This window comes from Enhydra lutris, unplaced genomic scaffold (genome assembly GCF_002288905.1).
Source record: "Enhydra lutris kenyoni isolate GAN:26980312 unplaced genomic scaffold, ASM228890v2 scaffoldscaffold82, whole genome shotgun sequence".
NCBI lineage: Eukaryota > Metazoa > Chordata > Mammalia > Carnivora > Mustelidae > Enhydra > Enhydra lutris.
Genome location: NW_019154166.1, coordinates 6,562,055 through 6,577,141, shown reverse-complemented (window position 1 = coordinate 6,577,141; position 15,087 = coordinate 6,562,055). Strand labels below are relative to the sequence as shown.

The window sequence follows — 15,087 nt, the reverse complement described above, 5'->3', positions numbered from 1 at the left end:
GGTGGGGTTATGGACATTGGGGAGGGTATGTGCTATGGTGAGTGCTGTGAAGTGTGTAAACCTGGTGATTCACAGACCTGTATTCCTGGGGCTAATAATACATTATATGTTAATAAAAAAATTAAAAGTTGTTAAAAAAAAAAAAAGAAATGGTTGGCACAGAGAGCAGATACTATTGTCTCCAAGTAAAAACTAAACACTAGTTAAGAATTAGATGTAAAAAAAAAAAATCAGAACATTAAAAAAAAAATGGTACATAAATGGCAAGGAGGCAGTCCAAGAAAGTTTTGGAATGTCAAAAATGTCATTAAGTTCCAGAAATTCTAAAATATTATCTCTGTAAATATACCCCATGGAATATACTTGAGAAAGTGCTATTATTTTAAAATAAACTTTCCAGGCTGGAAGGAATGCTTATCGGTTCTTTTTGGGGGGTCGAAGGAACGCCTCTGAAAGTCTGGACCACTCACTGGTCACAGCGTTCGGGGACTGCTACCAGCCTGGGGTGCTTACAATTGAAAAACTTTCAGGATTTCTCCTCCTCACCTTCCTTATCATCCCATCACTTCTCCAATCATTTAAGGTTTGAATTTTTGCCTCCAGCTTTAAAGGCACATGAACTTAACTGGATATTTAATTTATATTTTTTCCCTCAAAAAAAATTTTTTTTAATTATCACTGGTTTTGTTTTATTTTGTTTTCGGCTTGCCTTGCACTTACCCTGGTAGAGAGCCAGGGTCTTAATTATTTGGACCAGATCATTCGAGTATGGATGACTCAGATCCTGTCTCTCTCGGGTCTAAATCTGCTTTCATCGATGAGAGACAGGTGAACAGGCCACATTAATCATTGTTTACGTACTTGTCATTGTCTTCGCCCAAAATCGAAATGAGAAACAATTATGAGCTGGGGGCGGGACTATCTTCTTCTCCCCAGTTTCCTTGTTTATGACTGACCCAGCTTTCGTAACCTTGGCCCGAGTGACATTTGGGACTGAGTCATTCTTTGCTGTGGGGGACTGTCCCATGCACTGGGGATGCTTGGCCTCACTCTTGACCTCTCCTCCCCAGATGCACCTCCTCCCCGCCCCCAGCTGGGGGTGATGGCCACAAGTGCCTGCAGACATGGCCAGGCAGCCAATGGAGTAGGGGACAAAAATCACCTCTAATTGAGAACCGCCGCCACACACCACGGGGGCTGCTATCATCTTCATGGATGGGTTCAGTTTTATTCTTAGGTTTTTAGAGAAATTCATACAAGGAGAAATAGAAGACGGGACTTAATCACAGACAGAAGAGCTAAAACCCATAATTCTTTCCCACGACGTGCTCCAAAGGCCTTTAGGTTTCATAGCACGTTCCTTCCTGTCCACGCCCTGACTCTTGTGAGTGAGCCTGACCTTCTCTTACCCTTCTAGACCCTTACCGTTTGAAAGTAGTTTGCATAGTCGATTTCTTTGGCCACGAAACTGTACATGTCTGCCGAGAGCTGGTCCTGTGGAAGGTAAAATGCACAACCAAAGTAAACAGAGAACACTTGACCGGCTAACACATGAGTCTAGACATCGTAGACGCAAGAACCTTCGCTGCTGTTCAATCTCATTTTTAACTATTCCTGCCATGGCAAAGACTTTTCTCATGGGCATTCCTGCGTTTCCCAACCCTGACTCCAAAGAGTGAGTAAGTGTGGAAGGAGCACCTCTGCCAGGCGTCTCCCCAGGGATTGTAACACATGAACCACATCCAGAGTCAGGAAAGCTGGTGCGGGGGAGTAATGTGCAAATTACTTCCATGCATCTCCGTAGCCCGTGTCACCATTCCTGAAAATGGCCCGCCCTCTCTTCTCCTGGTTTGCTCTCTTTACCCCCAAGACTGACTGGTCGATCACAAGCATATGGGAAAGAGGCGGAAACGCACCAATTTGGGGGAAGTTGGCGAAGACAGATGGGCGGGTTCAAAGGAGGGCAGCTGATTCAAATTTTGGAAAAACCGGGATTTAGTCAATGCCCCAGGCAAATCTCATGGTGTTAAATGTCCTTCACCATCCGGCTCTCTGTGGGATCGGGGGCAACGACCTTATGTGGCACCTGAATCTGGAATGTATCCTCCTCCTCCGAGAAGGGTTTCGGTTCCATAGAAACACCCATAGGGACGGATGATAAAAGTACATTCTGAGAAGGGTGCAGACTTGGTCACTAACCACGATTTTTAGCATGCCATGTGTGTGACCTTGTCTGCACGACTCAGGTGAGCTCTCAAGGTCCTTCCTGTCTGGGAGCCTTAGGTAGGAGAGATCTTTACAAGCGATGCTTAGTCGAGAGAAGACTCTGTGATGGATGCGTTGAGGAAAATAGGAGAACAGCCCAAGAAGGACTGATCCAGATGCTGAAGGATTCAAGCAAGCAACCTCGTGCTTCACCAACAGCCTGAAGTGTGGAAATATCAAGCATTCTGCACCAATCCCACCCACCCTCAGCCTGTCCAGCTGCCAGTTACACTATCCTCAGTGAGAGCACTGGGATATGAGCAGCTGTCTGTTTCCTCTTCCAGTATCCTTGACAGGCAGACCATGTGGAAGTTTCTGCACCCAAGGAACAGAGTTAAAAGGGAAATCTGTTCTCTAGAGAGCTTCAAGCACAGATTAGTCAATGCTACACTTGGTCCAGCTTCAAATAATGAAGGAGGGGTCGGGGGTGGGGCGCAAATGAATTAACATTCGTTGGGAACAGTCTAGGCACTAGGCACAGTGTCACTCGGAGTTCTCATCTGACTCTCTTGGGTGAAGTGCTCAATTTCCAGTTTTGGTTGAGTAGCTACTGAGAGTTCAAGGATCTTATCTCCTGTCTGTCCTCCACCATCTGAAACATGTTTCACATACTAGTAAGGGCTTTGTAACCATCTGCTGATATAACAGAAGGAGAAACACAGACTTAGCAACAGTAACTTTCCTGAGAAATTAAATGGGTTCTAAACCTCAGCTCCCCCTCTCCGGAGCATCCTGGCAAAGGAAAGCCTCTGTGGGGCTGCTGAATCTAGCAAAGGTTCTACAGGAATTGAATTCATCTGCCATCCCTCCCCAGAACCTTTAGTCAGGGGTCATCCATCACCAGCAGTCATGAGGGAGGTATGTCAAGTCAGGGAAAACACAGAGAGCCAGAGGATCAAAATGGCTCAGCAGGCAGAGGAAAGGGAGGGACCCCCTGAAGGACTAAATGTCACACTGAATACGACATCAGTGACTCAGCATTTGAGCTTTGCCAAAAGATGATCCTAGAAAAGGCAGACAGACAGTCTGGGAGTGCCCTCAGGAACACCAAAGGGTTTTTCAAAGGTATAATTAGATTACGGTCTTACTGAGTTAAAAATCTGGGTCCCAAGTAAGCTGCACTCCAAGTCAGAAATAAAAGTGGAAACTAACTCCAATTTCCATGTATCTAATTCATTGGTGAATTTTCTGTATAAAGAAAAAAAAAATCAATAATCACCGGAATTTAATGTGCTGCAACTATCATTTGTTTTCTGATTTGGTAGCCAATCCACACTCAGAAAGAGACAGTGTAAATCACCAGCTTCACCTGCATCCCACCACACAGAGATGAGCTCTAAAAACCACGATGGCTGGTCACTCTGTATCTATTTTTATCAGTCATATGTTCTGTATGATTGCTTGGTTTACAAAAATGGGACCAGAGGATTTTGTAGCTCATTACCCCCCAGACAAATATTCTTTCTAGTGGCCACGTGATAGTTAATTCATGAATGGATGGTGTGTCTATTGCTGGATATTGTGCTTCTAATTTTTCATTATGACAACACTTGAAAAGCCTTTGTTTATAGAGTTGTGTATCCATCTCTTGCTTGTTTCCTTGGGATAAATTCTGCAGTTTAAAATGAATTCTGGTGATGTATTTCCTTATAGTTAAAGTTGAAAAATATTAGCAAGATAATCATGACTTGGGATATTAGGGCTTTTGGCTAAAGAAGGAAAAAAACATGACACCTGGGCATATCATATTCAAACTTCAGAAAAGCAAAAATAATGAAATAGTCAAAGAAGCCAGAGGTTAAAATACACTGGCCAGGAGAAGACCAAAGGTAAGAATTACTTCCGGCCTTGCCTCAGAAACCGTGCAAGTCAGAAGAAGATGGAGTAAAATATTTAAAATTGTTGAGAAGAAAAACAAAACAAAACAAAAACAAAAACAAATCCCACCAACCCAGAATTCTGTTCCCTACAGAATTACCCTGAAAAGGGACTTGAAGAAACTTACAGAATTTGTTGCCCGTAGACTATCTTATAAGAAATGTTAAGGGAAAAAAAGTTCTTTAAGAGAGAATGAAAAAGTATATATAGGTCAGAAACTCAGACCTACACAAAAAAAGGAAGAACATCAGAGAATCGGTAGTGAAGCTACGATAAAACTTTTATTTCTCTTATTCTTAACTGAACTGATAAGTTTTTTTCAGAATGGTAGCAACATTGTATTCATATCTATGTGAATGTATCCATGTATCTAGATAAATACACATGAATGCATGGATACATTCATGTAAACACACCTGTGGCTATGTCTGCTTCCGTACAAGTCACAAGTTGGTGGATGTAACTAGGGACATTTTGTTACTAAGACATACTCGCACCATAAACGAAACAGCATCTAGCTATTCCCAGGCGGATCTGGATTCGTTGTGAATGTACATTGCAAACTCTAAGGCAACCACTAAAAACCATTTTAAACAAAAGTATAATTGATAGACTTAGAAAGGAGTGAAAATAAAACCATACAAAATGCTCAAGTAAAACCTCAAAGGCAGGAAACCTGAAGGCAGAAATAGTAATAAAGAACAAGGGCAACCAGTAGAAAACAGGAACAATTAGGGTAGATATGAATCTAACTATATTCAATAATCACTTAAACAATGAAAATAAACCAATGAAAAGGCAAAGGCCGTCAGAGTGAATCAAAAACCAAGGCCCAACTATATGAGGGTCACAAGAAACCCACTTTAAATATAAAGATATGTATAGATAAAAAGTAAAAAGATGGAGAAAGACATACCCCATTACCACGAATCAAAAGAAAGGGGGAGTGGCTCTATGTCCCCCAGACCGGCATTCTGAGTGAGAGAAGTTATCGGGATAAAGAGGGACACCATTAATGCTAAAGGGGTCATTCTACAAGATGGAACAATCCTTCATGTGTGTGCCCCGAACAACAGAGCATCAAAGTACATGAGGCAAAAGTGACAGGACTACAAAGAGAAAGACAGGAATCTACTATTATAGCTGGAGACTTCACCAGCAATTGATCAGAAACGGACAGATCCAGCAGGCAGAACAGCAGTATGGACAGAGCTCAACTCAGCCATCCATTAACTAGACAGAGCTGACATCCACGGGCTCCTTCATCCAACAACAAAAGGATACACGTTCTTCCCGAGCTCACGAGGAATGTCCACTAAGACAGATCACATCATGGGCCATAAAACACATTCTGACAGATCTAAAAGAATTGAAGTCACACAGTGCTGGCTCCCTGACCACAGAGGGATTAGGCTGGAAATAAAATTACAGAAATAGAGCTGGAAAAACTCCCCCCGTACTTGGAGATGAGACGATGCAATGCCAAATAACAACCCAATTTGAAAATGGGCAAAAGGCTTGAACAGACATATCACCAAAGCGTGTGTGTGTATATACACATACAGACAGCACACAAGGGTATGAAAAGATGTTCATCATCTTACGTCATTTGCGAAGGGCAATTTAGAATGAGATACCACCGCACCTCTCCTGGAATGTCCAATACTCAAAACACAGACCACACCAAATGCTTTAACTTTGAGGTGGAAGATGCCTGGGATATTTTCCCGTGCAAAGGAATACACACATATAAACAAAGCCAAGGGGCAAATAGCAGACTGGAAAAATGATCTGCAACACAACAGACAGAAGAAAGTTCAACACCCCTCACAGGCAGAGAACTTACACAAATTGATATTTAAGAAAAACAGAAATGTTGGTCCAATTGCCCATACAAACGGGCAATTTGCCAACCTGGGAATGTCTATGCATTATCTGCAGGAAATCTGATAGACACAAAGATCCACTGAGCATTACTAATAGGGAAATTAAAATTACAGAAACATAGAGATAAGATGGCACATAACAGAGAGCCACTGTTCCCAACAATTCTGAATAAATACTGGTGAAAAGGGGGAATTGGCCATCCTCTCTGGAAACAGACAGGTTGCTGGGCAGGAATGGGGCAGGGGGCAATTACTGGTGTTTTCTTCTTCATACATTTTCATGCTTTTTCACAGCTGATGGCAAAATGTATGACTTTTTTAATCTCTGAAAGGGAACCGAACATATTTTTTGGTAAGAAAAGCACATGGAAAGAACTACAGGATAATGAAGGTATTGAACTTGGAGACTCGTGTCCAGCATCCCCCCGATGCCACTGTCTCTTGTCTGTTTCACAGCATCATTGTGTAAGAAATGGGACTCTTCACTCAAGAACGCGAGTCCGCGGTATGATGCATAGACATAGCACAGAGTCAAAGTGAGAGCAGCACGAGAGTTAGACTTCACAAACCCCACCAGCTGGCTGTTTGCCCTTCACACGGGCGTTCAAATGACAAATCGGCTGAGCTCCCGATGACTCTTGAGACCGCAGGAGTATTTTGGAGTCTTTGCTTGAGTCCGTGGTAGTGTCGGCAGAGAGATCATGAATTCTTTACCGACCTGTCACGGTTCCTAATTCGAGAGAGTGATCCTATCTGACCCTGAACGTGACCCGAACACAAGGTTGAAGCCCCCTATGCAGTGTGGTTATAAAAGACAAGCAGACAAGACTAGAAGAAGCCACAAAGAACAGAGATGTCTTCATGCAAAGTGGCAACACTTGTTATAAAACCATTATCAGATTAGGGGCTCCTGGGGGGCTCAGTTGGTTAAGCATTTGCGTTTGGCTTGGGTCATGATCCCGGAGTCCTGGGATCGAGTCCCACACTGGAGTCTGCGTCTCCCTCTCTCTCTCCCCCTACTCACGTGGTCTCTTTCTTTCAAATAGATAAAATAAAACTTAAAAAAATAAAAAAACAAGAACGTATGAGATTAAGACAACAGGTGGGTACACAGCACGCTTCCAGAAACATGAGATACTCTTGCTCCATGGATCGAACCACAACAGACATACCTGCGCGTAATACAGATGTTCTTACACAGAGTATCATGAGTGGTGTGCCCTGCGAGTTATGCCCCACGCAACGTTTGTGGCGAAGATGGGAAACGTCTGAGCAGACGTAACAAAGGGCTTCTGACATTCCCAAGGGCAGAGGCATGGGTATCTTAGAACGAGACATTCCTCCCTGAACAAGTGGGAACTCGTCTTTTCCCTGACTATCTCCTTGCTCAGCATTTCTGCTTCACAGCTGACAATGTCCCAGGAGGCAGGAGATGGGTCAAGTGACTCAGGAAATATTACAAGGTGAACATAAAGAGAAACAATTTGGTATCGACAGCGAGTCAAGGTTGGCTACTGTCTAAATTCTCAGCTGTTCCATCCAGCCGAGAGCCCATTCCGTGGGACGAAGGTGCCTTACAAAAGCTTCACAGAGACACCATGGCCACATCCTCTGTGCCCGCCATGCGGAACGCTGTTGCTAACCCACCGCTGTCCCCCTTCCCCCACCCAAGGCTGCCTCGAAGCCCCAACTCTTAGGGCTCACCCCAGGCTCTGGAGATGCCAGCAGGCAAGCTTGGAGACATTCAGCTCAACCAGAGCTCACGCTTAGGTTTTAATACAATGCCAGTGAGGAAAACGGGACTCCCTTAGGGTTCCCCCATCTGTCCCGATAAAGAGGTGCAAAGACAGTGGGGGGAGAAGGGGGGTACCCTGCAAATTTCCACTCTGTTGGCAGCTTCCTCCATCTCCTCCCTGAGGGCATCAGCTTTGGCACCCGCAGGCTGTAAGCTGCTGGACAGACCTGAAGACTTGGAAGTCTGCTGCCACCTGATGGAAAACAGGAGAAAAAGAGGAGAGGAGTGAGACAGGTGGAGAGCCCTGGGAAGTCCGTGGGGGCGCGGAGAAGAGAGCAGGTTGCAAACACTACCCAGGAGGAAGGGGGCAGCTGTGGCTGGACACAGAGCGGGGAGGCATGGGCCAGTCTCATGTCCCCTGAAATGTTTCTCCCGAACACGGAGGCCCAGTGACCATCAGTGGTGCTCTGTCCAAGGCCCGGTGTGTGTGTTCCCCGGAAGCTCCCAGCCTGCCCTGTGGGCCCTGAGTCTGGAAACACTCGCCGACTTGGCTGAAGCCAGTCACGGGTGCCAGAGAAGAGAAGCAGAGGAGAATCAAAACGAATCTGAAAGCCAAAATCTCCACGGGTCAGCACAAAAAAGCTTCCAGTCGACGTTCGGATACTGTGTTTATATTTCCTTCGACGTCTGTCCTTTGCGTGGAGAGCAGCAGCCGTTGGAGGACGTGGCTTGGAAAGGTTTCGTGGCGAAATACAGATGTTCCTGTTGGCCCTGGCATTATCAGGGAACGACCAAGAGCAGGCCCTGAAGGACAACGGTTCTGATGACTCAAGGCAGCAGGAGCTGCAGCAGGGACGAGCTGTGGGTTCCTGCTGCCCAGGAGTCTGTGAACTCAATGGCTTATTGGGGCCAGGGAGTAAGAGCATGAAGTCAGGGGGGTCAGGATCTTAAAAACTAGTCCTCTCTTTATTTTCCTACTTGTAACTGGGCCACGAGATGCACAACCATTCCACGGCCCTAAGGAAAACAGCAGGATGACAAAGGGCAGCCCACATGGACTGCAGTCTCTCGGGGAAGGCGGGAGGGACAGTGAGGGGAAGGGGATGCTGATGGGGGGGGGCTGGCCCACCTCCGTTGACAAGAGAGGCTGGAAAACATCACATGAACCCTCCTGATGAAACTGGGCAACAGACCATGCAGGCCAGTGGCGTACAGACTGAACCCGATGGCCCCATAGGCCCTATCTGGCTCTTAGACCATCCATCCCAGGGGCACAATGTGCAATGCGACCCTCATTTTGAGAGTCAGGAATCCCTAAGTGGTTTCTCTACATGATTTCTTCTCTGAGTTTGTTATCCGCAGGACAAACAGAAGAGTATAAGACTCCGACACAGGAAAGGGAAATGAAAGTCCTCTTTGCTATTAACATAAAAGAACAAAATAAAGGAGTCTGTGTTAATTAAAAAATGCATTCACGGGGGTGGGCATGGGGCAGGTGCCTGGGTGGTTCGGTTGGTCAAGCTGCCGATTCCTGATCTCGGCGCGGGTCATGATCTCAGGATCCTGAGATGGAGCCCCAGGTCTGGCTCTGCACGCGGCCGGGAGTCTGTGTGAGAGTCTCCCTCTCCCGCTGCCCCTGCTTGTATTCGCTTTGAACAAACAAAGAAATGAATAAAATCTTGCTTAAAAAATGCATTCACGGGAAAATGACTTAAAAAGGCTTTGGGATGTCAAGCTGGCTGGAAGGTCCAGAAAGGGACATGCACGTCTTGGGAACCATTCCTCAGTGCAAAGGAAATATTCTACTCAAAGTTGTTGGAAAATCTGAACTAACAGGTACAGATTGGTAAAACTTCCTGGGTGGTTCTTTTAGTTTGCCCAACAGACATGATCTATTTAATAAACTTCCCAGGGTTTAGTCACTTCAAAGTATTAAGGTGTTGCGGGGATTTTTGGTCAAATAAAGTAGGAGACGCCATGGCTATAACGGAGACTGCTGATCACGAATACGGTAGATTATGAGATTAAGCTCAGGGGCGCCTGGCTGGCTTAGTGGGTGCAGCAGATGGCTCTTGATCTTAGAATCTCAGGGTCGTGAGTTCAAGCCCCTTGCTGGGTGTGGAGCCTACTAAAAAAAATAAAAATAAAAATAAAAAAGCTAAAACTACCATGTGGCTCATGCTATCTGAAGAAAAAACAACTAACCAATATACGTGTGAAAAAAAAAATACAGTGACCACAGACACTGGTATTTTTTTTATGGCTTCGAAGATCTGGATTTGATTTTTTTTAAACCCAATTGTCCTTAATCCCTTTAATCCCAATTATCCTTAATCCTTTAAACCCAAATATCCTTAATATGTATCTGTTAAAATGAAGACATTTTCCCAAGTTACCTTTATTTTCTTTCCTTTTCCCCTCTATCTTTCCCCTCTAAATTCTACCTCTTAGATAATACTTTGGTAGGTTAAAAACACAGATCCTTCCCCTCCCTTTATGGGGAAATTTATTTGCAAGAGAGAAGTAACCAATTTTGAGATTACAAAATAGTGATAAGATGAGGAATCAGATTGTGGAGATCAAACAATAAAACAGCAAGGAAAACACGGGAAAATGTGTATGGATAGTAATCTGCTAGGAAAAGAGACATTAATCATGAATTTCAGGATACAGTGGCCTTGTCAGACATCCATTCTGTCAATAAACTCAAGCACTTTCCTGCTCCGGCAAGAGAAGAAACAGGGATTCTTGCTCGACCAAAAAGTCTGAGCTTTCAAATCTGCAGAGCAGAAAGTTCTGGGCGTTAAGGAGGGCACATGATGTAATGAGCACTGGGTGTTATATGCGTCTGGTGAATCACTGAACTCTACCCCTGAAATAATAATACACTAGATGTTAATTAATTGAATTTAAATAAAATAGAAAGTTCTGCTCTGGTATAACACCATTATTTGCTGGGAAAGATGCCGCTGCTATAGGGTCTGGGGGGGAGGTGGAGACAGAAAACCAGCTTTAATGAAGCCTAGAGGAGAGAAAAGGGCCAGAAATAAAGGTATGCAATTTTAGGGATCAGGAAACTGGTCAAGAGGGCAAAGGCAAGAGGAGTTCAGGGCAATGGGAAGTTAAGAATTTTTGGAAGGCAAACAGGAATGTTCTTTTGGAGGGACATTTATTATTTCATCTGTCCTGTCTGCTTCCCTCGGTCATTGGCATCCTACTCCTGCTCTGATATATGGGCCAAAGGGAGCTGCCAGAGCGGCTTTTTAAAATTTTAAATTTTAGGGGCGCCTGGGTGGCTCAGTGGGTTGGGCCGTTGCCTTCAGCTCAGGTCATGATCCCAGGTCCTGGGTTCAAGCCCCACATCGGGCTTTCTGCTCAGCGGGGAGCCTGCTTCCTCCTCTCTCTCTGCCTGCCTCTCTGCCTACTTGTGATTTCTCTCTGTCAAATAAATAAATAAATAAATAAATCTTTAAAATTTTAAATTTTAAAGATTTATTTATTTATTTGGGAGAGAAAGAGAGAGACTGAGAGAACAGGGGAAGGAGCAGAGGGGGAAACTGTAAGACTATCCAAGCAAAACAGACTCCCACTGAGCGCACAGCCTGATGCAGGGCTTGATCTCATGACCCATGAGATCAGGACCTGAGCTCAAAGAGTCAGACGCTTAACCGACTGAGCCATCCAGGGGCCCCGAGAAGCTGCCAGTTTTGCACGACCCTCCCCATGAGTGGCCCAGGCGAGGGTCGCTGATGCAAGCCAAGCCCACGCCCATCCTTCATCACCGTGACCAACTGAAGGGCCAAGGAAGTGGCATCTAAGCAAAGTCTAGACAAATGGCCTCTCTCCTCTGTACTTTTAGAACTGGAACAAAGGGAACAGGTCTCATGCTGGGGAGACAGAAGCCCAAGGGACCATGAAGACTGGCTCTAAGATGCCTGTATGCAGGAGACGTAGGAGGTGAGGAACAGCTTCGAAGCCGGTGACACCATGCACTTAAATCTCTCCTAATGAGCTACTTCTTTAATTCCATGTGCTGCCTGCTATCCATCCCCCAACTCTCCTATTTTATTTATCTTAGTTCACCTGCTTCCAAAGAAGCCAGGTGTCTTTTTTTTTTTTTTTTTTTAGGATTTTATTTATTTGACAGAGAGAGACACAGTGAGAGAGGGAACACAAGCAGAGGGAGTGGCAGAGGGAGAAGCAGGCTTCCCGCCAAGCAGGGACCCCGATGCGGGGCTCGATCCCAGGACCCTGGGATCATGACCTGAGCGGAAGGCAGACACTTATTGACTGAGCCACCCAGGTGTCCCAAAGGCAGGTGTCTTAATCTGCGCAGGCTGCCGTGACAATATACCACAGACTGGGTGGCTTAAGCAACAGAAGTAAGTTATCTGGCAGTTCTGGAGGCTGGAAGCCCCAGATTGAGCTTCTGGCAGGGTCTGGGTCTGGTGGAGGCTCTCTTGCTGCCTCCTCACTTGTGCTCACGTGGCCTTTCCCCTGAGTGAGTGTGCAAAGAGAAAGAAATCTCTCCCTTCCTCTTCTTAGAAGGCCACCAACCCAACTAGATTAAGGCCCTACCCTTAGGACGGGACTTAACCTTAATTACTTCTGAAAGGCCCTATCTCCAAATAGTCACACGAGGGGGTTAGCGCTTCAGCACGTGAATTTGGGGAGGGAGGACGAAATTTAGTCCACAGCTGCTCAGCAGGAGCATAAAGTGTCCTGGATCCAGAAGGGCTGATCTTGAGATACATGCTCAGAAAAATCGAGGCAAACTTTGGGAGGGAACGGAGCTCCTTCTACAACCACTGCTAAACCAAATGTATCCCAGAAAAGACATTTGTGTATCATTCAGTTCAATTCAATTGAATTCAATTCAATTCACAATCTTTAACTCAGCATAAAGCTTTAAAGCTTCCTTGATTTTTTTCCTCCAACCTCCTTATCTACCTCCTTCTACTCAACTTCTAAGCTTTGGTCTTCTCTGAGGATGGTAAGGCTTGTATGATTGGTTTTCCAAGCAGACAAGCCAGATCTGCTGGAATTGAGGCAAATACATACCTTGGATTCAGACCCAATTACATATTGGATAAAGGAGTTGGGTTTGACAGTATCCAACCAAGTCCTTGTAGCACTCAAGGATCCGGGCACAACGATCAACAGCATGTCTCCATCTGGGATACACCGTGCAGTTCTGGAGAGTGTAACTCAGGAACAACAAAAAGGGACTAATGAAAGTTTTGGTGATCCTGCAAAGAACAGAACCTATACACTGTCCGTGGTGGGAAGCGGGATGGGGTGGAGGGGAGGGCAGGAGGGACCCTCTGTTCCAGAAGAGCAGCTGCTGATCCTTGCTATTCAACGGCATAGCATCTGGTCTTACTCTCACTGCTGTCTCTTAGGATGCAATCCTCATGTTGGCCGAAGAGTGAGGGTTTAGGGAAAAGGTAGAAGTTGGGTGGGTTGGCTTCTGAAAAGACAAAGGTTGTCAAGGGTCTTGGCTGAAGTTTAGAAGTGTAAGAATTTGGATGGGGGAGGTAGAGATTTCCTGACCAAACCCCAGCATACAAGAGATGATGAGCTGAGAATGTGGAACAGTTCCTCAAATCGTGGAAGAAGGGTTCCTAACGATGTTTCTCTATGGTTTTCAGAATCCATATGCCACTTGGTGTCACCATTAAAAACGCACCACGTGACTAGACGGACTGTGACTCACACCCACTCAACCTCTCATAAGGAGACTGAACAAAAACACGTTAAATAGAGGTGACAACGACAAGCGCTGACGCTAGCATCTGGCCTTCTGACCAGAAGCTCTTAGATGGAAATTTAGGTTTCCCTTACAGAGGCGGGGGGGGGAAGACCTCAGAGCAAAGGGCCAGGTCTCCACGGTGAAGGAAATCACTCTACAAACCCAGGAGCAAGGTCTCCACCATCCTCTTAACAGTGGGACAATCAGCATGTCTTTAATCCTTGTGTGATTGCCCCAATGTAGGCCTTGAACGCTGATGTCATGGGAGGCATTGGACGTGGTCTGAGGATACAGTAGTTGGTGATGCCACATCCATAATCCCCACGCAACCTTCTCTGTTCTTCCTCCATGAGCGCTGAGGAGAGAGCCTCAGACTTGGGTTGGAAAAACCTTGACAATGTTCTTCCTCCTCTTCCTTCTCAATGGAAGGAAACAAGCTTCAGGGTCACAGCCTTCTGTGGGCAACAGGCTTTGCTTTCGTCCTTTTCGCTTCTATGTCTACCCGGCATTCACAGAAAAGGTAGCGCCCTTCAATGTGCGGTAGGGCTCTAACATCTTTTTTTTTTTTTTTTTAAGATTTTATTTATTTATTTGACACAGAGAGAGAGAGATCACAAGTAGGCAGAGAGGCAGGCAGAGAGAGAGAGGGAAACAGACTCCCCGTTCAGCAGAGAGCCTGATGCGGGGCTCGATCCCAGGACCCTGAGATCATGACCTGAGCCGAAGGCAGAGGCTTAACCCACTGAGCCACCCAGGCACCCCGGCTCTAACATCTTTTAAACGGATTCATTTTGTAGAAGCGAATCGACTTTTTGCGAGATGTGTAGGTCCAGATGTCCAAAACTGTTCAGGTGGACTGAAGTTTGGGAAACACTAAATTAACAAAAGACATTCTCTACTTCTCTGTTGCTCTAACCTGTTCTATTTCTGGTCTTGGGGGACCGCCTTACACTCTGTATTGGTCCAGATGTTGAATTCCCGGGTCCCAGGTAGTTAATTGTAGCAGTTTCCTTTGGCAAAGCACCCGGGAAGCGCTGTGACAAATGCGATCTCAACTGACACTCAAAACAACCTCCTCATGTCAGCCCACGGATAACGTCACTACCTGTGCGCAGGTGAGGCAACTGCGACTCCGGGAGGCTGACTGACTTAATCAAACTCACAGGTCTTGGAAATAGGTGACCTGGATCTCACCACCTCACCTCGGACTCCTGCTTCAGGAGTCTATATGACATCTCTCAGTCCAAGTAGATCGCTATTTTCTGGTTTTGTTTCTTTTCCTCAAGAAAGTTAAAAAGAGGTAAGGAGAGGATTAAAATTGACCTGCAAAGGGCTTGTGGTAGAACTGAAAGCTTCTTTCCGTTATTTATCTTCAGGAACGTGCCTTCCTTCAAGCTGCACACGTAGGCACACATGCCACTGCGAGAATTAGGAAGTTGCATATGCACCATTGGGGACACATGGTGGTCAGAGTCAATGGCATCTCAGGGCCTCTGGTGACCTGCCTGATGGAAGATGCACTTTCTGGAGGCTTCTGGGAGACGGTGCTGGGGGAGAGCAGCACAGCTAGA

At 45.7% G+C, this 15,087-nt stretch overlaps 1 protein-coding gene across 2 annotated transcripts in view; it reads right to left on the bottom strand.

The window, feature by feature from the left end:
* The window catches only part of LOC111161077 (Rho GTPase activating protein 44), a 167,731-nt gene that overhangs the window by 38,203 nt on the left and 114,441 nt on the right, over positions 1-15,087 (bottom strand). For both annotated transcript variants that reach the window (XM_022524554.1, XM_022524555.1), the window contains exons 7-8: positions 7,900-8,017; positions 1,426-1,494 (exon numbers count right to left, since the gene is read on the bottom strand). In XM_022524554.1, the coding sequence (XP_022380262.1) occupies positions 1,426-1,494; positions 7,900-8,017 (187 nt within the window). The remainder of the gene's footprint in view (positions 1-1,425; positions 1,495-7,899; positions 8,018-15,087) is intronic.